This window comes from Gymnoscopelus microlampas (assembly GCF_963454915.1).
Source record: "Gymnoscopelus microlampas genome assembly, chromosome: 13".
In the NCBI taxonomy this organism is placed as follows: Eukaryota; Metazoa; Chordata; class Actinopteri; order Myctophiformes; family Myctophidae; genus Gymnoscopelus; species Gymnoscopelus microlampas.
In genome coordinates this window covers 20,816,799-20,842,583 of record NC_139950.1, presented here as the reverse complement: position 1 = coordinate 20,842,583, position 25,785 = coordinate 20,816,799, and the positions used below count along the sequence as shown (strand labels likewise).

Here is a 25,785-nt window from a genome sequence, read left to right as displayed (position 1 = left end):
TAAGCTCACAACGCGTCGCAATGCGACGCGTTGCAGATAGGCTATTTTCAAATAGCCTAGGTATAACATAGGGCTAAAGTGGTTCATGTATGTTTCATAATATAATAATAATTTATGCCTGCAAAGTAACTAGTAACTAAAGGTTTCAAATAATTGTAGTGGAGTACAAGTACAATATTTGCCTCTGAGATGTAGTGTACTAGAAGTAAAAGTATGGACAATTGGAAATACTCCAGTAAAGTAAAAGTAGCTCAAAATTGTACTTAAGTACAGTACTTCAGTACATGTACTTAGTTACTTTACACCACTGACCAGATGTAAATCAGGCATAACATGCCGGCTCTAATCCAAGAGAATTGCAACGTCAAGCTCATGCGGTAATAGAGTGGCACACACAGCTGTAATAAATTGCACTGTCAGAGAGACATGGCTACCGCTGGCCCTCACACACAGACCCCAGTCATAAAGCGGCCCCCAGCATTGTGATGTAATGCGATAGCAATAATGATAATAACCGTTGTGGTTGGAAAACGTGCCGGACCACACTCCTGTCCTTATTTGACATTCTGCCGATGGCTGTCCTGGAGGAGAGAGCAACGAGGGAGGAGGCCGTTTCAGAGCATGCTGCAGGCTCTGCCAGTGGCCTATCAGTCACTGTGACAGCTAGGTCAACAAGGGGATTGCAACTTTTACAGTCTGTATAGCCAACTCGCCAACGTGGTTTATTGAGGTCTATATGCGGGGGGTGAATTTAGTGGAGGTAGACGCCAAAAAAAAACAGCGATCAACATATTAGTGTCGCAAATCTCAGGCAATTCCGCCGGCGCTCCGTAGGAAAACAGTTTATTGTAAAGTGGATACAAATGCTCGCTAGTGATAAAGCATTAGTACTTGAGCCGGTGTGCAAGTATTGTGCATTAGTCACAGAGCAAACGTCCCCCCTTTGCGAGCTATTCTGTGTGAGCAGCTGGATTTTTTCCCCTCTCACACCACCCCAGGAGCATAAACACAGGTTCTGGGGAACTGTATGAACAATTTGTTCAGGGCACCCCGTGGTGTGCTTTGCCATTTTTTCTCACGGACGATCCTTTCTACTGAAAGTGACGTTTTGCCTCCCTCCTTTCGCCCAAGTTCCTCTCTCTGCTCTCCCTATAAGCGCTAGTCTGCTGGCCTTCTGTTTCTTCCCGCAGTTTATCTGCGAGAAGATAGGCTATTGTGGCTGGATGTACGTGCTGTTTCTCATTAACGCCCTGCCTCACCTTCCCACAGTGAACCAGATTCAGACAAAGCCTTCTTACTGTAGGACATTGAACACCACTGGAGGAATTCAGGGTCAAGTGCCCTGCTCAAGGGTACCTGTGGTTATTCTGTAAAGGTTTATTCATTTATTTGATTTAGCTACATTTTCCCATCTGGTCCACTTCTATAACCTCTAAGTTTGTCTATTCACTGCCTTGACCTTTACATTTTTGATCAAAAGCTTAGCCTCATCAGAGTGGTAATTACTGCATGTGTCTTTTACCCTTCCAACGGTTTAGAAGTGGTTAGGCTGCCCTAGCGTGTCTGATATCTTGTCTAGAGGGGCGGGTTTGAAATCTCCGGAGAGAGAATCCGCCGGATCCCATTGGTTCACCGATCTGTCCGTCAGCCCCGGGCACCTCCTCCTCCCCCAATGTGCAGTATTGAGAACCCTGACATCACAACATTTGAAGCGACGCCCACTGCACTCTGGTTGGTTGGGGAAATCACCCACTTCCTTTGCCCAGAACGTCAACGTTTTGCTTATTTTTGAGCAAAACGCAAAGGAAAATAAAAGCCTGGAGATCGAGGCTAAGAAGTGGTTAGACCACTTGTTTGTTTGGTAATTTATAGGCTGTTGCAGGCTGCAAGCTGGAGTGGTCATTGGAGGGTAGCCTATGTAATTGACATTTAACTGAACAATGCTGTGTATCCAATCCAATCCAACTTCCTGACCAAAGTGCTGCACAGTAGGCAGTAACAACAAATAAAAAACATAACGCAATACAAATGAACACACAATACAATTAAACATGAGCACAAATATCAATCAGGGTTCAAAGCCAAGGAATAAGTATATACCAGTATGCAGTATATACCATACACTGAAAATGCTAATGTCTCTCACTCTCACAGCAGTAAATCCAGACTGCAGGGCTAGTGTGTGAAGGGCTTCTAATGCTGTTCAAATTGAAGGCCCCTTGTGCTTTTTTCTTATAATTAAAGTGGACACTCTTTAGTCTTAAATTGCCTAGGCACTGGCTCATTTGAGATCCTTACTGGTTTTGTTTGTTGTTGTCATTTCAGTTCATTTTAGTGCAGGGACATTGTGGTGAGCCAAACAGTCAATAGTGCTCATAGTCACAGAGCTAGAGTACTTGGTAGTGTTGATTTTGAGAGCAAATTTTGATTCAGTTTTAGTCATAGTCTTTTGAATCAAATTCCATTTAGTTTTAGTCATATTTTAGTCCTCTGAAATGTTTTACTGTTTTAGTCGACTAAATATCATAAGATTTTAGTCGATTTAGCCGACTAAAATGTATTTTGGCGGTGCCTTGATGGCGTCGTAATGGCAGATTTTACACCTGGTTGCATGCTGAAAATAGCCGATCTATAAGCTCACAACGCGTCGCAGCGCGACGCGTTGTGAGCTTGTAGATCTGCTATTTTCAGAGCGTAACACCTGTGAGCACAACCAAACATAAAATGACTTGTCTTCTAGATCTACTGGATCTCTTCTCCACTAGTCCCTCCCTAAAATTTTAGTCCATGTCATGCCTAAGTAGCCTGTACGGTAAAGCAGAAATGCCCTAGAAATATATATAATGTGGTAGATAACAGAGAGCCACCGGTGGTTAAAGACTCGGGGGATCAGTGGCTGACATTATAAGCCCAGTGTTGATGGTAATATGTCCCATGAGAACCTTTGACTCGGGTTGGCCTCCGCTCTCCCCCTATGGCCATTTAAACTGCAGCTGCTGTCATATATACCGTTTGCTGAGACACAGTGTACCTGTGAATACTGTTCTCATCTTACCTGTGGTGTAATTGATTATCTTTGGTGTCTTAAGATATTTGTGATCCTTGTGTTGTGATGTAAATTCCATATTTCCATAACTTCAAATTTATATTCTCTGGAATCTCTGTACACTTTATATTTCTCTCAATAGGACAGTGTTTTCTTCCTTTGGTAAATCTATCTACATACATTTATTTAGCTGTATAATGTAACGCTAGTTTTCACAGTCCTTCTCTGACATTGCATAGAGGACAAATTCAAATTCAACTTCTCTGTAAATCTGCAGTTCCTAAATTATGCCTGCTTACATTTGTGCCAAATAAATCAATCATGTCTTCTTGTGAAGGCCCCCTTTAGCCCCCCCCTCTCTTTCTTTCTTTCTGTTTCTCTCTCTCTCTCTCTCTCTCTCTCTCTCTCTCTCTCTCTCACACACACGCACACGCGCACGCACGCACACACACAGAGCTGTGGTTGACGGGGTCTCTGTTACACACAGTGGTGATGATTTCACTGAGTGGCCATCCATGTGCCACGAAGTTGTCAATTTGTTCTACATCTCCCAAATGCCCCCGTCCGCAAACCCTCCAACCCTCGTCACGCTCCCGCCGCTGATTGGCCTTGTTTATGCCCGGCGCATGACCCTCGTACCGTCGGCCCCCCGTAGGCCTAATCCTCTACTCTGTCAGTAAACACGAGACAAGAGGATTCTGCTTGGCTACACACCGAGACAGTGATGGAGTCAGACGGGTGGGTGTGTGAATTCCTCTCCCTGACACAAGCTCACGCTGCTGGGCTTCTGGGAGTTATGGAGATACGGTGTGCTTTATTTAGCATGCTCAAATATGATGGAACCCAAATTGTCCCGTCATGGTTAGCAGCACATCCGGCGATGTTACGAGATGATGTGATGTTGTTAACAAGGGCACCTGAAGTGAATGTAAGGGGGTTTGTTGATCAGGAGAGGTCTAGGGACATCCAGTGTATTCAATTATTAGATTTCACGCACGCCATCGCACTGATTAAGTTGCTAAATTACAGCATGCGACGTCTTCTAATATGACCGTACTAGGAGACAAATTATGCGTTTAATGTTAGTGTAGTAATAATAATAATAATAATAATAGCAACTTAAGGTAAGGTGTGTGAAATATCACATGATGATGACACTAAATGTTGTGTTATACTCTAGACTACTATAGAGAATAACTTTGCTTTGTCTGCCTGGCTCTTAATTATCTGTGTGTTGCTTGTAATGTGTATCAGAGAACTAGGAATTCAGGCTAATTTCTGCCACCGCACTCACTCACACTCATTTTCATGTGACTGTGGCATATATTCATACAAACGTGTTACGTTTGTATGAATATATTTGACTACAGTATACGCAATGTGTGCATGCATGTCAAGATATATCTCTTCTGCTGGGGTATGTTTTTCTGAACATTTATGCATACATGTGTTATAGCATAATAATGATTGTTCTCTCTCTCTCTCTCTCTCTCTCTCTCTCTCTCCCTCTCTCTCTCAGGATCTGAAGAAGGTGCTGTCTTTCCCCCCATATCCCGGGGAGTTTCTGCACCCGGTCGTGTATGCCTGCACGGCGGTCATGTTGCTCTGCCTCTTCGCCTCCATCATCACCTACATAGTGCACCACAGGTAGGACCTCCATCATCACCTACTGTACATAGTACACCACAGGTAGGACTGGCTGTCGCTGTTTGCGACCACTGTCACCTTTGACTTCACACGCTCCCACCTCCGCACAGCTCCCAGATTTGCTATGTGCTCAGTTGCACTCACCCAGGCTTTAGTGTTAACTTTTCGTTTGCTCTCAATGTTTTTGTTGAGGGGGGGGTTCTATATTCTCCTCATCGCTCCTAGGCTGAGTGTGTGTGAGTCACTCACTAATGCTGGCACAGCCTGTCTGACTCACTAAAGCTTGGTTATTGGGTGTATGCGTGTGTGTGCGTGTTCATTCCTGTTTGCGTGTGCTTAGCTTTGCATGTGGGCGGGTGTGTGTGTCTGCCTTACCCAAAATAGTTCTGAATATATTTTTAGTTAAGGTTAGGCATTTGCAGCGTCTCTGCACTATAGCGAATCCAGCCTGATCTCACAGAATGTAATATACATTGCACGGACCCAGTGCACCTTATTCCGTGCATAGTTGCCTAGAAAATCCGCGCATATGTACGGCGAGTCCCACGGTGGACGTAACCAGTTGCAACCCGGAAAAACCCGGAAGCAGAGCAGTCCCCACAACAAAATTAACGATTCTGTGCCTATCGGTACATAACTCAAACGGCGCTGAGTAGGCTCAAGGGAACGTCGCAACGTTCGGGACGGCAACTCGTTCGCTTTAGCTCGCTCGGTGGTCCCTCACGTGGCTCCAGTTCCCTTGAGACTGCGCGCCTCTGAAATGGTTTAGTCACAATGGGGGAGATGCGAGGCGGCTATGCACAGATTTTCGGGGTTTCCAGTTGTCTATGCACGGAATGACACCTCCGTGCAATGTATACTAAGACGTGTGAGATCGGGTTGGCGACTCCTACGGGCTGGGGCAGCTCCTGTCAACGGGAGGGGAGGCAACTCACTGGCAGGTGAGCCAGTGGGGTACAAGAGCAGTGACAACACAGAAATACATGTGGATAATTAATTGGCATGATGACTAATTGGGAGGAAAAACGGAGAGAAATAATTGGCTAAAATAAAGTTTCAATTTAGGTTAGGGTAATATGACCATGGAAATGGACCGGGAATTGCATGTGGTGCCAGTGTTGCCATGTCTGCTTGTTATAATTTCCCCCCAAGAGTGTATTTGAAAATAGCAGATCTACAAGCTCACAACGTGATGCGACGTGTTGTGAGCTTGTAGATCTGCTATTTTCAAATAGCTGATGTATATGTTTAACGTGCTCATGTGGCCCATAGTCGCTTCTTTTGGGCTTGTTTTCCTAGACCTGGCTGTTTGCTTGTTTCTCTCACAGAATCTGGCAACACTGTGTGGTGCTAGTGTTAGGCTCTGACCAGTCATAGGAGAGTGGAATGAGCGTGGGCGTGTTTTTTGGATGAAAGCAGGTTAAAAAAAAAACACGCAACCCCAGCACCATACTCTGTTTTGCTTTGATTTGAGCCTGCCACAGAATAACCATCCGTTACTAGAGCTCATATGCTTGCGGTGGCATTTGTTTCTATCTTTATACTTAGCCTATACCTGAGGTTTGCTGTAGCCTATACCCATTTCATAGACATACAGTACTAGTGATTGGTTCCCAAACTTATTTAGCTGTGCACCCCTTATTACATCCTGACCTAGATGACGCACCCCCCCGGGGCGTCATCTAGGCAAACCAATTAGGTTGGTTTGCCTAGATGGCAGGTCACGCACCCCCTGGTGGCGCTCGCGCACCACAAGGGGTGCACGCACCACAGTTTGGGAACCCCTGGTTAATAGGATTTGATTTCTGGGGTCACTCTGGATGCTACTGGATGGTAACAGGGCTATCTATGGTGAACTGAAGACTTACCTAACTTCATGTTTAGCTGTGATAAAAGTTCACGACTGTCAATAGCTTATAGTGTAGTAAAATTTCATGATAGCAAACATTATTATTAACCAATGTTAATTTTGTTTCCTAACTGGTTCAGTAACTTTATTATGTGGCCAGATTCTATTTTATGCTTTATTTAAATGTTTCTGTTCAGTACAGTTGTAATTGGGAAGTCATTGTGTTATCGAGCCCTGGCACATGTTTACATTTAGGGCTATACAGTTCCCATGTAAATTAATTACTTAAATAATGTGATAATAATAATGATAATACTAATAACTAGAAAAAGTGCTCCTCGGAGCACAGGTCTCCGCCAGGTCAGGTAAGCAATTGTGGCGGACACTGACTGCATTCATGATTTGAGGCATTTTGTTAACAACATTGGTAGTTTCGCTAAATTAGACCTGCTGGTGGCGCTATAACAGGCCAATGTTAAAAGGGTGGCATTTGTTCCTCAACATAGTGTGAATGTGCGTGCAAAGTTTGACCGCAATCGGACTGTGCGTTCATGATTTGCGAAATTTTGTTCAAAACAAGCCAATAATGCAAACTTTAGATGTCAATCTTAGCCAATCAGTATGGAATAGGAAAAATCAAACACATCCGTCGTGATCACATGACTATAGAGATCAAGTGTACCGATTTGCGTGAAATTTTGATAAAATTGGAAGGAGTAGTATAAAATAATGTGTTTTACATAAGTCGGCCCCCTGGTGGCGCTATAAAAGGCAAATGTGAAAAATGCATGGCAGAGGTTTTTCCTTGACCTCTAGGGAGTGCGCATACAAAGTTGTACACAGATCGGTGCAGTTATAGGTAAAAACACGAATCGGCCTGTTATAGCGCCACCATGAGGCTGATTTGAAAAAAATCAAATGGTAGTTCCTCGGCCTAATGGGAATGTGCTTGCAAAATGTCACGGAAATTGCATGCTGTGTTCATGATTTGAGGCATTTTGTTCAAAACGGAGCACTCCTGCAAACTTTGGAAGACATTTTTAGCCAATCAGGATGAAATATGAGAAATATGAAAGACCTGTTTGGTTTAATAACTATAGAGATACTGTGTACCGATTTGCGTGACTTTTGGACAAAATCTGTAGGAGTACTGTCAAAAAATATGTTTTACACAAATCGGCCTCCTGGTGGCGCTATAAAAGGCCCATGAGAACAATTTGGGGCAAAGGTTCTGAATTGGCATCCAGGGAGTGTGTGTGCACAGTTTCGCTGCGATCAAGACAACGGTGCCGGAGATTAGCTGGTCACAGACGGACGGACACACACACGGACACACACACGGACACACGGACGGACGGACGGGGTGGATAACATACTCTCTCGCCATGCCTTCGGCCTGGCGGAGACAATAATATTGTAAAATAGCACACATTTGAGATTATTTCTTATATTCAAACCAAGTAAATTCTGAGATGTAGCATCTACTTGGTACCCTTATGATTTCCTTTGACATGTTCCAGTGGTGAAAAACAAATAATGTAGCAGAAGCAGCGCTGAAACACACTTTTCTTTTTCGTCCATATTGTCGAAGTCAAAATGTGTTTTTTGAGCTCTTTCAAAAAGTGCCTCACAGAGTTAGCTATTCAAAGCAACATGGGAGACATGTAAAGTTCAAAACAAGAAAGAAGAAAAACTTTTTATTTCTGAAGACATCTGAGAGTCTGTGTGTACCCAGCCTGAAGGCGTCTTGTCAGAACGGGGACCGCAGATAATTTCTCCACACGCGTCCCCGGGAGTAACAAACCCACCGGCACCTCCTTCTCCTTCTCCCTGTCTCCCCGCAGACATTCCCCCACCTCCACTCGCAGCGCCTCCTCGCTGTTTTTTGAAACAGCGTAGTAACACTTAAACTGACTGACAATCTCCCAAGCTGTGAAAATGCATGTTAAATGGGGGGAATGCAAGGGAGGTTGTTCAAGGATACACACAGCACATCAGTGAGCTGAACTGAGAGAGTGACAGGCTCAAACACAGGGAGAGGGGGGGGACTCCTGTTATGGCTTTTTGGGGGTCTCTTTATCGCTCTCTCTCCCTCTTCTCTTGTGCTCTCACTGCCGTATTATCATTATTATTCAGATGTTTTGGTGTTAGCTCAGTAGATTGTGCAGGGTGGCAGAGTCGAGGAGAGGCAGGGGGGAAGAGAGAGGGGGTCAATTCTACCCCTCTCTCTCCCCTCTCTGGGGAGATGGGAACGTGCAAGGGCCCGCCGGGTTAATGTACTTGACCCAATGAAAAGCCCAGAGCAGAGCATATGAAAACCTCCTTCCGGGGGAGGCCAAGAGGATAGAACCTGATTTATGGCCCTCTGTGCTGGACAGAGTTCAGCACCTGGACAGCGGCAGAGGCTAGCAGCAGCAACAGCAGCAGCCGTAGCTCTCTCTCTCTCTCTCTCTCTCTCTCTCTCTCTCTCTCTCTCTCTCTCTCTCTCTCTCTCTCTCTCTCTCTCTCTCTCCCTGGGCCAGAGCGGCGGCGAGAGTGCCTGCCTTGGACCCAGCCATGAGACATGCCTCACAGCAGCTCACTGCTTCATCTACAGTTGGCTCACGTTCGACCGGGTGCGCCTCCTCCTGCTCCTCCATTTTGGGGGGAGCCACGACGAGTTCCAGCGCACGGTTATATAATATCAAATGGTGACTCTAGTGAGTGCATTGATACGAAATAAGGGGAGGCTGTTGACTCGGGAAAGTGATTGCTGAATACATAGTCTGTCAGTTCATTTAGCATCACCTGCCAGAATTATCTGACCTAGTATATATATACTCCCATTTCCTAACGGCTGAATGGAAAGTGGCAATATGGGTTAAGTGCTGTGCCCAAGGGTGTATAGCACTCTGACTGATGCTATATTTCACAAAGCATGGTATGAGTGCATGGTGTTATATTGTGTGAGGTTTCAATTGACCCAGCCAAGTGGAACCAATTTGTTTTTATGTCATCGAGTCACCCCGATGATTCATGTCGGAGTGAAGTACACGCGTGAACGCATGCATGAAGGAAGATTGTAAGATGATCACACTCTCGAAAACAAATAATTATTGTTACATACTGTATGCCAGAAATGTACAAATGAAGGGTTTGTTTCTAAAATACTGTGTATGCTATAAAGACTATCGACCGTCAGCTTTCGATGCCTCTGATATTGACGATCCTGTCTCTAAAAGTGCTATTTTGTCAACGAGGGACTTCTAATATATTTTTATTATTCAAAGTGAGATATTCTAATCTTACTTTGGAATGAACCTCTTCAGGTGATTTAACATAATTCATATGGTTTTCTTTCCTCGGTCAATGGTATTCCTCTAAACATTATATGCCTTTGAGAATTAAACAAACCTTAACTTCAACGTATCACCATTGCCGAATGTCAAAATACTAACTTTAATATGTTATTTTTAGACTTTATTTATAGAGAGGGGGGAGCATTCTTTCTTTACACAAGCAAGCAGCCAGTATATAAATTAACAAGGGGAAACAATGACAAACAACATTGTTTGATGCCATAACTTTGTAATCGCAAATACGGACATCTCAGTGTTTCTCAAACATTCATCTTTGTAGTCTAAACTCTACATTTCTCATCACCAGCAGTATCTCAGACTCTGATGGTTTTCTTGGTGCTTATGGCTAAGATAAAAGGGCATATTTCTTTAGCAAAACAGTTGAGTTGTAGTGTGGGTTGATCAATTGTTTTCCGGTGAGTGATTGCCAGACAGATCTATATGCATAAATCCCAGTGACAGGCACAGTTAAATCCTGAGTGTTACTGTAACTAACACTCAGGATTTAGCTATGCGGTCTGACGGGATCAAGCATGGTGCTCTGAGGCCAAGACATGGATTTGGAAGAAAAAGTCCTCACAACAGCTTAATGCTCCGAAACTTTTACTGTGCAAAAGTAAACATTTTGACCAAAACGTTTGGTTCATACTTAGGTGTCACCTTAAGCTCACAGCACGTAGCAATGTGATGCGCTGTGAGCTTGTAGATTGGCTATACTTTCGCCACATGACACCGTTTGTACGACAAAGTATAAAATAGGGCTTATGTGACTGCTATTACTAATTCTTCTGCTTCCTATGGTCTCTTGTTTTTCAGTGCGATCCGAATCAGTCGGAAGGGATGGCACATGCTCCTCAACTTCTGTTTCCACACAGCCCTGACCTTCGCTGTGTTCGCCGGCGGCATCAATCGAATCAAGTACCCCATCATCTGTCAAGCTGTAAGTGCACATTCCCTTTACCGTTTCTCCCGCTCTCTCTTGAGCGTTTTCGAAATAATTCATTATGAATTTCTATTCAGGTGCTGGCAGCAGGGTTGCTGGTTGCATTATGTATGGCCAAAGGGCCGTCCACACCAAGCATGATAACTTTAAACTATAGCGGGAATGATTAGATCATCCATACTGGTGAATTATAATGTTCTGTAAACATGTTGAACGCGTGTGAACTAGGGCTGGTAAACGAATATTCGATATTCGAATATTATTTGAATATTTGGAAAATATGTATATTCGAATATTAAAATTAATATTTGAATTATATCGATTTTGTTCCCTTTTTTATGTATATTTGACAGGGACAATACAAAAAACAATGTATCAAGTTATAAAAACAAACAAAATATATGTTTTATTGGATCCGAGCACTTGATGTTTTTTGTATTGTCAAATAAACATTAAAAAAAATACATATGTATATTTTCTTTTCTTTTTATTATTATAATAATAATATTCGAATATATTTGAATATCTGCCAATTTTTAAGACCAATATTCGATATATAATTTCTGAGGAAAGTTACCAGCCCTAGTGTGAACGTGACAATATTTGGATTTTGATTGGCTTTCAGTGTTTCCATTGTTCATCAAAACTGCTCTGAAGGTGACCCCAACGCCACTGTCGTTGCTATAGTTGTGATGTGGACTCCGCCATCCACTTGAGTTACGATGTTTTTTTTAAAACAGTATATTTATAGTTATCGCTATAGCGATAGCTATTCTTGGTGTGGACAAGTCAGCCTTGGCAGCTATCACTCTGCCTGTATTCAATCCATTCAATCCAGGAACACATCTGTAATTTTTAGATTTCTTTAGCTATTAAAAAATAGCAGATCTACAAGCTCATAGCGCGGCACCGAGTGCCGCACTATGAGCTTGTAGATCTGCTATTTTAGAATAGCCAAAGAAATCTAAATGACAGACTCGCGTTCCCGGATTCAATGGGGTAATGGCCTGGTCACTGTTTAAGAATGGTCGGTACAGTGAGCCACAAGTGCTTTGAAGCCTTCCTTCCTCAAATGCTCTCGCTCACCATCTCTGCCTAGGGTGATAGTAATAGTGATGGCTCTCTCAAGAGTTCAATTAACATTAAGGATTTTGTGTGTGACCGAGGGTAATATGCAGTCACTCCTTCAGGAGGGCTTCTGGTGTCCTGGGGACCTCTCCGCCAAGCAGCACCATGTTGCCTTAATCAGACTGTTGTCCTGTGGGTCTCAGAGGGGAGGCTGTTGTCTCTCATTTGATTCTGTGCCGACAGCGTTCACATCTGTCCTCTCTCCAGCCTGGCTACAGTGTGAGCGAACAGAGAGGCTCAAGCTCAGCCGTACTCAGGGTACGATCTGGAGTTGTATTATGCCAGCGGGTGATTACAATCATTGGCCGATGGGCGTATATTCCGTACGGCCGATGACGTGAAATGACAGGTTTTGTGTCATTGTTTTGCGTATATTATTGATCTCCTCACATCTATAAATGCACAGAATCTCAGTGAGTGAGTGAGTGAGTGTTTCCCCGCATATCGCGAGAACTGTCTGACCGATCGATTTCAAACTCGGGGTGTGTATTGGCAAGGACCGACACGGGTGATGTGTCGAGTGGGAAGTCTGTTGGATTAGTGATTGAATGTCCAGAACCGATGTGCGACAATGTTGACCATGTATGGAAATCTCTGTATCTGTCTTGACTGTCTGTGTTCATTTTATGCCCATATGGATATTCCTGATGTCATCAATATGGCATCATAGACTGGCCTCAAAAATGGGGACAGCACTAAGTATAATGGGTACAATGGGTATTGCATAACAGGGAGGGGCATGCGTTCCCAGCAGGAATTGGCCTAGTCTAGTGAATGAGTGAGTGAGCGAGTGAGTGAGTGAGGGAGTTAGTGAGTGAGTGAGTTAGTGTTTCCCCTGCATATCTCGGCGTGCAGCAAAATGGATCTCCACAGTGGCGATTCTATAGGGGGTGGCTGTCCGATTTCTTTTTTTTTCTTTTTTATATCTTATTTGTTTTAATGTGTACTGCACTGGATAGTAAGTACTCTGACAACGGGTACAACATGTATTGTATAGCAGAAGGGGAATGCATTCTCAACGGGCATTGTTCCCAACGGCCTTGTCAGAACAAGGGGCTTTTACGTAGAAAACCGTCAGTTTCCTTTAATTCTATGCCTTCATAGAGCTTGAATGGTACCGATGCGTCAACCAATGAACGAAAGACAAGGAAAATAGATGTACGAAAGCGGAGATACAGGTGGAGATATAGTGGAGACCAGCAGTGAAAGCCATGATGCAGCCCCTCGTGGAATTCCCTTCCAGGTGATTGATAGTTGGAACCGCTCAGGGGAGGGTTAGCGTGAAACATCAGACGGCATGCAACATCATCGACTGTCAGCTCGGCACAGCAGGGGGGCCATTTACAGTATGTATTGTAGGCCGCAAGAGATTGATGCACAATATGTTGCTATTCCTCCAGTCACGGTTTCAAAAGGTCTTTGCTCATTTCCTATATCTACAAACAATCCCCATTCCCTTGCTTCGTAGCGAGCAGTGGGGGCGTTTGGGAGGCCATCATGGCCTCCTCTCTTGTCACGAGCACTTTAGATGTCCCCTGGTTCCACACTGTGATAACTACGCTTCAATATGTCGCGGCGCAGAGCGTCGTATTTCACACCGGCTAGTGGTCGCCTGGCAGGATACTTTGGGACAGGGAAGCTCCGCAAGAAGTCGCCGTCTGTGTCATAACTCTAAGTGATAACCATAAAAAAACATGCAGTCGGGGGGAAGAGCTTCCGAACTGGCCCAAAATAATGGAAAAAATATATTGAAGTAGCAAGCCTTCTTGAATGAACAAAATATTTATTAGTGCTATTAAAGCAGTGCACGGAGTTCAAACAGCACTTAGGACGCCAGGAACTCAGTAGGCAGTAGTCCATAAGTGCTTTTGAACTCTGTGCACCTACTTTAATATTACTAATAAATATTTTGTTGCATTCAAGGAGCGTCATACTTCGATATATCTTTTCATTTTTTTTTATAATTTAACCCATTAAGACCGGGGATGCATCTGTGTCATTTTAAGATTTATTTGGGCTATTCAGTGCCACGCTATGAGCTTGTAGATCTATTTATCTAAAAATAGCTAGATCTATCTAGCTATTTTTTGTAAAATCTTGAACATTTGTGCAAATATTTGAATATATATATATATTTTAAGCGAACATTTGTAACTCAAATATTTGCTTCTGGGGGGGTCCCTGGAACAACATATTTTGAGATGGGGGTCCGCGGCCAAATACATGTCATTTTGGGGGTCCTTGAAGACATTTGTAGAATCCTCCAGAAGCGAAGATTTGAGTTACAAATGTTCTCTTTAAAAATATATAGTATTGAAAGATTTGCAAAAATGTTTCGCGATTTTTTACAAATAGCCCAAAGAAATCTTACAATGACAGAGATGCGTTCCCGGTCTTAAAGGGTTAATTGACTACCACGACCAGCGGTCGTCATCAAATGCAGCCCACATCGCCTCACCTATTCACTGACACCTGACTGCACATTGATATTCTTTTAATTTGTCTATTCCTGCACGGCCACATTTTCAGCATGTTAATCAGATGAGTGCTCATCCAAGAATAAACAGTTGATACCTAATTTCAGTAATAGAAAAGTAAAGTACTATTTATCATATATTCATATACGTTAACCTTATTGACCTCAGCTGCTGCTGCACAGGGACATGAATTTTGCATTGGTCAAAAAGTCGGTGAATCATCCCCCCCAAAACACATAAACGCTGATTAAGTACAGAGATATTGCCGATAGACAATAGCTTGCATTTCTGGTGTGTTGTTGTTGTGTGATGGTGTATTTTAGTATTCCCGCAGTCTTGATATTCCCTACACAACCGCAGTAGAGTTCACTGAAAACAATCCCAAAATAACTGGAATACATCGTGGATTGATGATAAATAGCAATGTAAGAGTCTACTCTACGAGGGTGTAATTTTCTTTTAATGGCAAGAGTGCACTACAGAATAGTACGACCTGAAAAAAAAAAGTCATTTATGGTTCAAAGTTTAACTGATGTGTAATACAAGGTCTGTCTAATGGTGAGCACCTCCCTAGCTCCTTGACTTTAATTGGCTGTTTATCTCGTTTTATCCTTGGGCGATTGCATGGTTGTTTTTCGGTATTTGGGCTCCTCCCTCAACCAATGGCCGCTAACAGGATTTATAACTCTACAGAGATTTGGGCTGGAGAGCCCAGATAACGCGCTGTGCCGGTGAGACTGAAGCAGGCCCCACACCTGACAAAATTTAGGATTAAAAAAATAACAATTTATTTTTAAATAAGTTACAGGAGTTCTTACTGTATGGTGTGTGTGATATGAAATGTGAGCTTATCATAATCACAGTAATCCTTAATCATATTCCATCATATTCAAGGGCTTTTGCAGAGAAATGAGACTCATGTCACTTTCAAATTAGAGCACTGCAGAGGGCAGGTGTGTGTGTCTGGCTCCAGCTGACGCTCGTTGACACTCGTTAATGTTATAGGCATCAGAGCAATTATGCTTCTGGACTGTCAAATAGGCCTACATCTAATATAAGATTAGTGGGACTAATTCAAATGGCAACCAGTGAGTCCCGGGACTCACTTTATTGAAAATCTAACAACATCACTGTATTATATTAGATGTATTTGATAATATATTGATATTATATTATAGCTATTTTATTTTATTAGATATGTGATGTTGTTACCTGACAATTAGTTGACTTTTGGTGAAAAAGCCTGCGTATATCAGTATTGGTTGATATCGGTATCGGAAATTAGGAGTTGGACAATATCGGTATAACGGTTATCGGTAAAAAAGATAATATCGAACATCCCTAATAATTTAGTACAGGGTTGCATGAGATGGGCGCACATGCGCGCACACATGCATGCGTTATACTCCTCCTCCCTGGGGGAGACACAAGTACACAGACAGGGAGCTTCAAGGGGCTCTGAATGCAGCTCTGCCCTCCGGTTCTCCCCACCCCTCGCCTCCTCCTTCACAGTCTTCAGCTGCATCCTTCATTTATTCTACACTCTGTGCACAGCTCTAACCCCCTTCAACCTCTCAGTCTCCCAAGCCACTGTCACTGTGCTGTTTTCATTGTCTTCACTAATATAATGCTGCCATCTCAATATTTGCCTCTGAGATGCATAGTGGAGTAGAAGTAAAAGTATTGGAAATTGGAAATACTCAAGTAAAGTACAAATACCTCAAAATTGTACTTTCCACCACTGATCTTCACTAATATGATGCTGCCATCTCTCTCTCCCTCTCTCTGGCTCTTCAGGCCCCTGTCTGCCTGTATGTTTCTATAGGTATAGTCAGTGGTGTACTGTCTGACTTCTGGCATACCGGGACAAATCGCAGTGGGCTGCCGCATTGGTGGGCCGGTGGGCCGTCAAATTAGTTTTTTTGCCAGCTTGGCTGTGACCTTTTGACACTTTTTACCGGCCCCTATCCTTGTGCCTCTCCATTCCGGGTGCGCATTAGAGAGCATGCTGCAGGACTGGGCTCACAGTCACAGCTAAACCAAGCTAAGCTGGGCTCATGCTGCAGGAGATTTGGGCAGATGTATGCCTGATACCGTTAAACTAGTGCTTATCATAGGCTCCAGCATAGCATACTCCATCGCTTCTGTGTTGTGGCTGAAGTAAAATGGTGGATAAATTAGTTTATCCTTACTCGACCCCGGCAAAATTTTCGCTATTTCACTATTAGAATTAGAATCAGTTCGGTTCGATAGCATTTGTAAGGACATCTTTTCATCTGTTTTCAGTAAGAAGTTCTGAGAATGCAACATCAGTGGCTTGTTTTCGCTATTTGTCGTACGACGAGTACGTTTTTAGGCAGTGGGGGTCATCGTTAGTTGTGACAATTGAGCCCTCTTTGCCACTTTAGCACTTTTATGCTGATTTGGTCAGCTGCCTGTATCCCTTAGGGAAGACACAGCTTCAGCTTGCATTGATTGGTCAACTGGCCGCATCAGCCTATAATAGGGCTTGTATGCCAGCTGACCAGTCAGCACAAAGCTTATCACCCTCTCTCTCTGTCTTTTATCACTCCTACCCAGGTTCTGCTATACATGCCATAGGGCATCCACCACGGTATAGGGGTCATTTAAATGAACCTATTCAAGGGTTTTAAATGAACCTATTCAACGGTTTTAATTTGAATTTCTATTGACTGGGGTTCAGCACAGTATGAATAACTATTAGCATGCCTTATCACTACTACTAACTTATCCAATCCTCCCTTTGCTGAGCGTATTTCGGGATATACAGCAATTTCTTGTCTCCCATGAAGCTCGAAACGTGTGCGGACAATATAGCAGTGATTGATTCGCCCACTTTGGGCTCTCTCTAACAAGCTCAAGGACACTTCCAATTAGCATGTGGTACTCCGGTATGCTAGCTTTAGTCCCCTTAGACGCAGCTGTATAGACCCAGCAGATTGGAGAGAGGTTAAATTTGATTGGATGCTTCTCAGGTTCAATGTTTGCAGAGCGAACAGAAATGCTGATTGGATGGAGAAAAGATCCAAATGCCTTCTAATTTCATTTTCCTGTTTTCCTTTATTCTCTCTCTCTCTCTCTCGCTCTGTCTGTCTGACTGTCTCTCTCTCTCTAATCTCCAACCTCTCACTCACGTCACTGTCTGCTCTCACAACACCTTTAATCCATTAAGACCGGGAACGAGGCTATTCAAAAATAGCAGATATACAAGCTCTAGCGCGGCACCGAGTGCCGCGCTAGAGCTTGTAGATTTGCTATTTTTGAAACATTTTTAAAGGGATTTTTTTTTTACTCAAATCTTTGTTTCTGGGGGGTCCCTGGAACAAAATATTTTGAGATGGGGGTCCGCGGCATTTGGCCGCGGACCCCCATCTCAAAATATTTAGTTCCAGGGACCACCAGAAGCAAAGATTTGAGTTACAAATGTTGTTTCCAAAAAATATATACATTCAAAGATTTGCATAAACGTTCACGATTTTTCAAAAAAATAGCAGATCTACAAGCTCATAGCTTGTAGATCTGCAATTTTTTTAACAGCCAAAGAAATCTTAAAATGACACAGAGATGCGTTCCCAGTCTTAAAGGCTTAAACAACGTCAGATCAATTCCCCCAACTCACACATAATTCATGAATATTAAAACGAGGAAGCATGGGGGGATACATTTCTGGGCAAAAAAAACAAGCATGTTGATTGTTGTCGACGTGACTGCCATTCATATTTAGACTCGTTGTTATGCGCGGCACGGGGCCTTGTGTGTCCTCTACCTCAACTGATAAGGAAGTGTTTGATATCCACCAGCACCGCCACCAGTGTATAACGCTTCCTTCACAGATACAACCCTGTGTTCACCTTGATGGATCAATAGCACTTTGTTTTTCTTTTGCCATTTTCCCTTGCGTTGTAGAGAGCTTTGTTCCCACAAGCCATACTAGCTTTAAATAAATCACCTCCCTCCTCTTAAGTTACAAGAAAGCCAATCTGCGGTGTGTAGAGTGTCAATCCATGCCTTTATCTCTTGTTGTGTGACCCCTGTAATTAAGTGTTGTTGTAAATCCTGTAGTTTGTGTAATTCTGTACATTTCTGTATGTCTGGGTTATATATATGTCACAGGGAAATTGGCATTCCAGGGAAATTGAAAGAGGAGCGCTCGCTTTTAGGCGCGGGGCTTTTCGAGACAGGGTTTTTTACGCGAGGCTCGTGAGGAGGAGGAGGCGCGAGGCAGGGCTTTGATACGATGCGGCGCGAGGAGGAGGAGGAGGAGGATGAGGAGGAGGCACGAAGCGGGGCTTTGATGCGAGGCCGACCTGGCTTTTGTTGTTCACCCCAACATAGCAACCAGGAAGCTACGCTAGGGGAACGCTGAACACGCGTTCACACGCACACGTGATAATAGTTATTGTCCATGACGGAGGCGCGCCGACTCAGCAGAGCTTGAGGCCGAGGAGGCGCGCCCTTGCGCCTCCAGTGCCCGCGCCGACCGGCCGAAGGTCTGCTAGTCGAATCAGCGCTGTCCGAGTTGTGAACCGATAGGGGGAGAATAGATCTTTTTACTATCCAGTGTCCACGACGACACACATGTGTGCGTGTGTGCGTATGCATGTGTGCGCATGCACACACGCACACGCATGTGCATGCGTGTGGCTTGCATTCATTGCCCTCTAGCGTTGGTTATACAGAATGCCTGCAGAATTGCCTGCTCCTTTTTCAATTTCCCTGGAATGCCAATTTCCCTGTAACATATACACTAGCCTCGATCTCCAGGCTTTTAGTTTTTAGTTTTGCTCAAAAATAAGAGCCTGGACCAGCCTGTTGACGTTCCTGGAATAGGATGTGTTTCATCTATTCAACTACCTACCTACCTACCTACCTACCTACCTACCTACCTACCTACCTACCTACCTACCTACCTACCTACCTACCTACCTACCTACCTACCTACCTACCTACCTACCTACCTACCTACCTACCTACCCACCCACCCATCACATCAAATTTTGGTTTAGGAAACTCAGCCCAGTCTGGTCTCTGGAGAGATAGACTCTTGGAATAACATTGACAGTGTTTTTGCGAAAACATGAAGCGACAGCTCTGACTAAATGAGATCCGTTCATTGAATTATAGTGAAATGCCATCACAGTCGGCCGTGTGGTTAGGAATATACGGTTTTAAAAAAGGACTGAAGAAGCCCATGAAGTGACTCATGAGCCTGTCTTACCACCTTTACTCCCTGCAGTGTTGATTTTGACAGCAAAAAAAGTCTTTTGAATAAAATTCCATTTAGTTCTAGTCATATTTTAGTCATCTGAAATGTTTTAGTTTTTGTCTAGTTTCAGTTGAGAAAATATCATAAGATTACAGTCGACTAAATCTACAGTTGATTTAGTCAACTAAAATGTATTTTGGCAGTGCCTGATGGGGTCGTAATGGCTGATTTCACACTTGGTTGCATGCTGAAAATAGCCGATCTACAATCTCACAAGAGCTTGTAGATCTGCTATTTTCAGCATGCACACCCTAGCGCAACCAAACATAAAATGACTTGTCTTTTAGTTCTACTGGATCTCTTCTCCACTAGTCCCTGTCTAACATTTTAGTCTAGTTTTTATTTGTTGACGAAATTGTCTTAGTTTTAGTCTTCATAGTTTCGTTTTTATTTAGTTTTTATTTAATTTTCGTCAGTGAAAAAAGGTAGTAGACGAACATTTTTCGTCATAGTTTTAGTCAACGAAATCAACACTGACTCCCCGTCCCCCCTTTGCTCCTGTCCCAGGTTGGAGTCGTGCTGCACTACTCGTCCCTGTCCACCATGCTGTGGCTGGGAGTGACAGCCAGGAACATCTACAAGCAGGTGACCAAGAGGCCTCCCCAGGCCCAGGACGGTGACCCGCCCGCGCCCGCCGCGCCCCCCAGACAGCCCCTGCTGAGGTGAGCATGATGGCAGCTCTCTCTTACCCCTCTGAGCCCTATAAAGCAGTCGTTTTTCGTGCCATGGACCCCCAAATTGATATATATTTGGTCGCGGACCCCCATCTGAAAAGGTTTTGTGCCAGGGACCCCCAGAAGAGAAGATTTAGGTTACAAAATGCATTTTTTTCCCAACTGACGTGCTGACGTGTCGTGCTGTGAGCTTGTACATCTGCTATTTTTGAATAGCCAACATATAAAATATGGATAAAGGGGTTCAAATTATTGTGATGCTGTATAAACACATTTTGCTGGGGACCCCCTCAAGGACCCCTGGGGATCCCCGGACCCCCACATTGAGAACCAATGCGATAAAGCGTCCCCCACAGTGGGACATGCTGTGCCACTGTGGCTGATCTGTCTGGAACCAAAGATGATGTGTGCGTGCATGCATGTGTGTGTGTGCTGTAGGACAAATGTGCTTGATTTCTTTTGTGTTGAATGTACTGATTGTCCTCTAGAGGTCTAGACACCATTCTGATTTTGGTTTGTTTATATTAACCCACGCATCTGTGTGTCATTTTTAGATTTCTTTGGGCTATTCAAAAATAGCAGATATACAAGCTCATAGTGCGGCGACTCAAATAGGAGGCTGGCCAGACTGATAAGCAAAGTGAGAAAAAGAAATCAGCCGGACGTAGTGAATCAGGCCGGATCCCAGGATACGAAATGTCAGCCACGGAAATGATTTGAACGGGGGCAAAAAAAAATAGTGAAAAAAAGAAAACCATTTTGGTGTTAGGCCGAATGAGTAATAATACCGGAACAGGATGTTGTTATGACGCAATAGTATTTTTACCCTGATAACGCCATGGTAACAGCAATGGAACAAAAAATGTGCCAAAACAAAAATGTTAATACTTTTTTTTTAACTGCCTGTACTCGTTTCGTATTTCAGTATTAAGCCAAGTGTTTCCTTATCTTATTTTTTGTTTCAGTTTCGGCTGCGAGTGTGTGTGTGTGTGTGTGTGTGTGTGTGTGTGTGTGTGTGTGTGTGTGTGTGTGTGTGTGTGTGTGTGTGTGTGTGTGTGTGTGTGTGTGTGTGTGTGTGTGTGTGTGTGTGTGTGTGTGTGTGTGTGTGTGTGTGTGTGTGTGTACTGTACAGCAGTGGTTTTCAACCTTTTTCAGATCAAGGACCATTATTTACTGGGCATTTGAGCCAAGGACCACCATTTGATAAGATTTAGACTCTCAGACCCAAAACTTATAAGAATATTTTGTTGTCGTTGGATAAGATCAAAACAACAATTCTTCTACGTTCTCTGATTGTGTAGACCTCTTGTAAATGAAGTTAAGTTAAGATGTTTAAAGGCATTGTAGGGAGTTCAGACATAATCAAAGAAAAAAACTGTTGTCAAACACCGCCCCTCCAGCAGTTCTTTTCCCCGACCACCAGGGGGTGACGCAGGGGGGACTTTTTAAATGAGTCATGCCCAAAATAGGTTGCCTTATGCGGATACAATTCGCGGAAATGCCCGACCCTACGGTTCTCTGAATTTATATTTTTAAATAGGCTCTTTCATGATAAATTGACCACATATATGAAGCTAAACAACTAAATTCTATCCAAACGATTTTTTAAAAGTAAATTATGTGCCTCAAAAAAGAAGTTTGAGAGCGTTTTAAAACCGAAAGTAAAAAGTTGATACGGACGCGCACGGACACGCACGGACACGCACATGCGTGCGTTAATTTACGACCCGGACATAAACAACATGAACATAAACAGAAGGGAAAATACGGATTTCAGACAGAGGACTGTGTTTCAATGAAGGAAAACACCCCAGCATCATTATATAGTGGCTGATAGAGGGGAGAAAATGCAAAAAATATATATATACATATTTTTTAAATTTAGGCTTAATGTTCCCTACAATCCCTTTAACAATAATTTAACTCTTGAGAGCGTAAAAGGAAACCAAATGGACCCATAAGGGTCCATTTGGTTTCATTTTACACTCTCAAGAGTTAAAGATCTATAAGGGTCCATTTGGTTACCAACTCTCCATCATTTAGCTGGGGACCACTTGGAACCCCCTCGAGGACCACTGGTGGAAAACCACTGCTGTTCAGTATGTGTGCTGAGAGCGAGGAGCGTCTATGCTCGCATGGATGTATATTTGAAGTGTGTGTGATGTTGTTGATTTATGCTAGTGTGTACAGTACGTATTTATTCACCAGGTACACTCTGGCTCAATTTTTGTTTCTTTAAGAGCTACAATAGCTTTACTCGGATGAGTTATTGGAGCGTTTATCTGTAGAGACATACAGAGCTCGTTTGCATTCTTTCAAGCCCTTGCAGGGCTTTTGTTTGCTCCAGTCTGTGCGCTCTCTCTGTAGTGACATGACTGTCAGGTTCCCCTATTTATACCAGTTTTGGTTCTCCTAGTGGAGTTTTTCATGTGGCTTGTTCATGTTAAGAAATTACATTTTACAATCTTTGAGTCACGCCGCCTCTGCCACGAGGGAAGAACTTTCGTTTTTTGAAAAATAATGACTTGCATAATGTGAAAATTAGCCTGATAAATGCTGGAGATTGCCAGAAGCTGAACATTGCTTTTTTTAATCAGCCAAATTCCTGAAATGGGGGCCCTATTCAATTTGGATTCTCCTGTTAGACATGGCTGGAGCAGTCAGTGTGCAAAACCGCTGCTTAGCAACAATAGCTCCGGCGCAGCCTTGTAGGAGACAGGGGGGTGCCTAGGGTATCTATGTAAATATGTAATTGGATTTCCATCGACGGACGACGGTTGACCTAATGCTTATAGCCATTACTGTCACTCATCAGCGGTAACTTATCCATTTCAATTTTATTTATTTGAGACCGTTCGGCCATTTTGAGATTCTTATACGTCTGGAGATGCTGAAAGGCGTTTGATCAATGAATGAAGCAATGGCTCTGGTAGAGGGAGCTAAAAATGAGCTGACTAACAGCTGCTTTAATATCACTATTTTTTTTTTAATCATCATTGTCATAATCCTGGCCATCATAGACAATAACGTGCTCTATCCTGATGCACTAGGTTGATGGTGATATTATATACTGTGTGTGTGTGTGTGTGTGTGTGTGTGTGTGTGTGTGTGTGTGTGTGTGTGTGTGTGTGTGTGTGTGTGTGTGTGTGTGTGCGTGCGTGCGTGCGTGCGTGCGTGCGTGCGTGCGTGCGTGCGTGCGTGCGTGCGTGCGTACTCTCAAAATAGCACATTCTGCATAGGCAGACTTTTTTTTTGTGTATGCATACACAAATTCTTCCTCCTGTTTTGGCAGAGGAAAGCTTGTCTGGAATAGCTGAAGTGGGTGTATGATAAATGTTTTGGCTCGCTTTTTGTTTTCTCTATGAGGCTTTCACACTTACCCGTCAAGATGTTAGAGAGTGGCAGCACACTGTCATTTCACCGAAAGGGGGGAGGTGGGTGGGTGGGGGGGATGAAAAGAGAATAAAAGGGACGACGGTAAAACAATCTGTTACCATGGCACCCGGCCCAAGGCTCTAACTAATTACCGCGATTACCTGGGAGGCAGCTGAGCCAAATAGGTTCGAGAGCTTTATCAGAAAAATGAATCTATTTGGCCCTTTTGGACGGATTTCTGTCCCATTCGCTTTTAGCCTCCTCACACGTCAGTTTGAAATATCTTTTTTTGCTTCCTGAATTTTTTTTTTTTTTTCTTCATTTCTCCATTTCATTTTTTTTCTGCTTACTCACGGCCTTTGGCATGTTTAAGAGGATCAGCTTTAGGAGCCACGTCGGGGGTGCTTTTCATCTCCGGAGGAAGGTGCTGTGTGAGCTTCTCTGCACATGGCAATTACTGTGTGTGCTGCCGAACTTCATTCTAGAACCTTCAACATGAGCGCCTGCCAGCTTGAGTGTAGAGATATATGGAGGCAAAGAGAAGGAGGCGCGCATTTGAAATAATAACCTCACAGTAATTCTGCAAACCTCACCTTCTTGAAATAATTCAGTATACCGTAGGTTGCCTAGAAAGCCGGGAATGTAATTTAATTGATTAAAGTTTTTGCTGAACTTATATTGAATTTCCTCAGAATGTCACATGATCTAAATGAGGCGGTTTATTACCTCTGCCAACTGAGTTGGATGGGGGTTGTGTTTTCACCCCATTGCAGGGTGTTAGCAAATTCTGATGAGAATGCATGGCTGGACTTTAATGAAACTTGGTGGGAATGATCAATAGGCTGCCCCAAAGAGATGATCAACTTGGGTTGAAAAGGTCAAAGGATGAGGTCACAATCAAAGGACAAAGTCAAAATTACATAGGGTGCGTTCGAAAATTACGCACCGGAGCACACTCGCCTATTAGTTTGTATTGGCCAGTGCACTCAGTGCTGTATTTTCGAACGCACCCTATATCACTGGAAATGGCATATTTTGACAATTGCATAGTTTTGGCATGTGACCTTTCTAGTTGTATTCTAAGATAATCTAACTGAATTCAAGACAGTTTCACCCAATAAACAGATGATTCCATTTGCTTTTAGGAAACTGTGTTTTTTAAGGTTTAAAATGACTTGAGATGGCCATTGTCTGCAGCTGTATCTTCAACACAGTGGCAACAGTGACCAGTAGCAATCATATGGACTTTTATATTTTAAAACATTTTAAACAGCAGTAAGGTAAAAAAAAATATGGCTGGGTTTTTTGTCTTCTGAGTGATGCCTAGTGGTAGGTCTGCATCTCTGGAATAGTCAGTGAAAAAGTAATTGAGGATAAGATGGATCCTCACACGGTATAAGGCCAGCTCTCAGGCTGTGACAAGCACACTGTCTTATACAGTCAAATATTGGGACACCTGCATGATTGCAGGGCTTTAATGTGAAATGTTCTGGGAAACGGTCCCATCATGTGCAGCTTGGGAATGAGATAATGTGACTGGGGGGGTGGGGGGGGGGGGGGGGTATTGGGTGGTGTGCAGCGGTCGAGGTTGATCCACAGTGACTGACTGTAATGCGGACCATCAGAGAGGGAGCCCATCGTTGCTGCAGGGCAGAATCCTTGTATCTCCATATTTTCCATGTTCTTTCCTTTCTTTTTCTCCCGTAAATTCATGCCCTACTTCGTCCTGAAATTAGATGATCTATAAACTCACAGCGAGTTTATTAAAAACACGAAGAAAAAAAAAGGTTAAGTCTGTCCCTCGGTTTTACAACTATTGATTGAACCAATTAAAAGCATCAACAAGAGCTTGTGACTAAATAATGATTGGATCCGTTGGGACACAACAGGTTCTTTCTTTCATTTCCTGAAAACGAACTGTTTTGGACATACAAGGTTTCTACCCGGCGACAGCGACGCCATGCAATGAGACTGCTGGAGACAAATGAATTCCTCCTCCTCTAAGCCCCCCACCACAACCA

At 43.4% G+C, this 25,785-nt stretch overlaps 1 protein-coding gene across 1 annotated transcript in view; it reads left to right on the top strand.

Moving 5' to 3' along the window:
• Positions 1-25,785, top strand: part of adgra1b (adhesion G protein-coupled receptor A1b) — a gene marked incomplete at its 5' end in the record, with an annotated part of 227,687 nt that overhangs the window by 191,020 nt on the left and 10,882 nt on the right. The window contains 3 exons of the mRNA XM_084075590.1: positions 4,566-4,693; positions 10,697-10,820; positions 20,223-20,377. Of these exons, the coding sequence (XP_083931716.1) occupies positions 4,566-4,693; positions 10,697-10,820; positions 20,223-20,377 (407 nt within the window). The remainder of the gene's footprint in view (positions 1-4,565; positions 4,694-10,696; positions 10,821-20,222; positions 20,378-25,785) is intronic.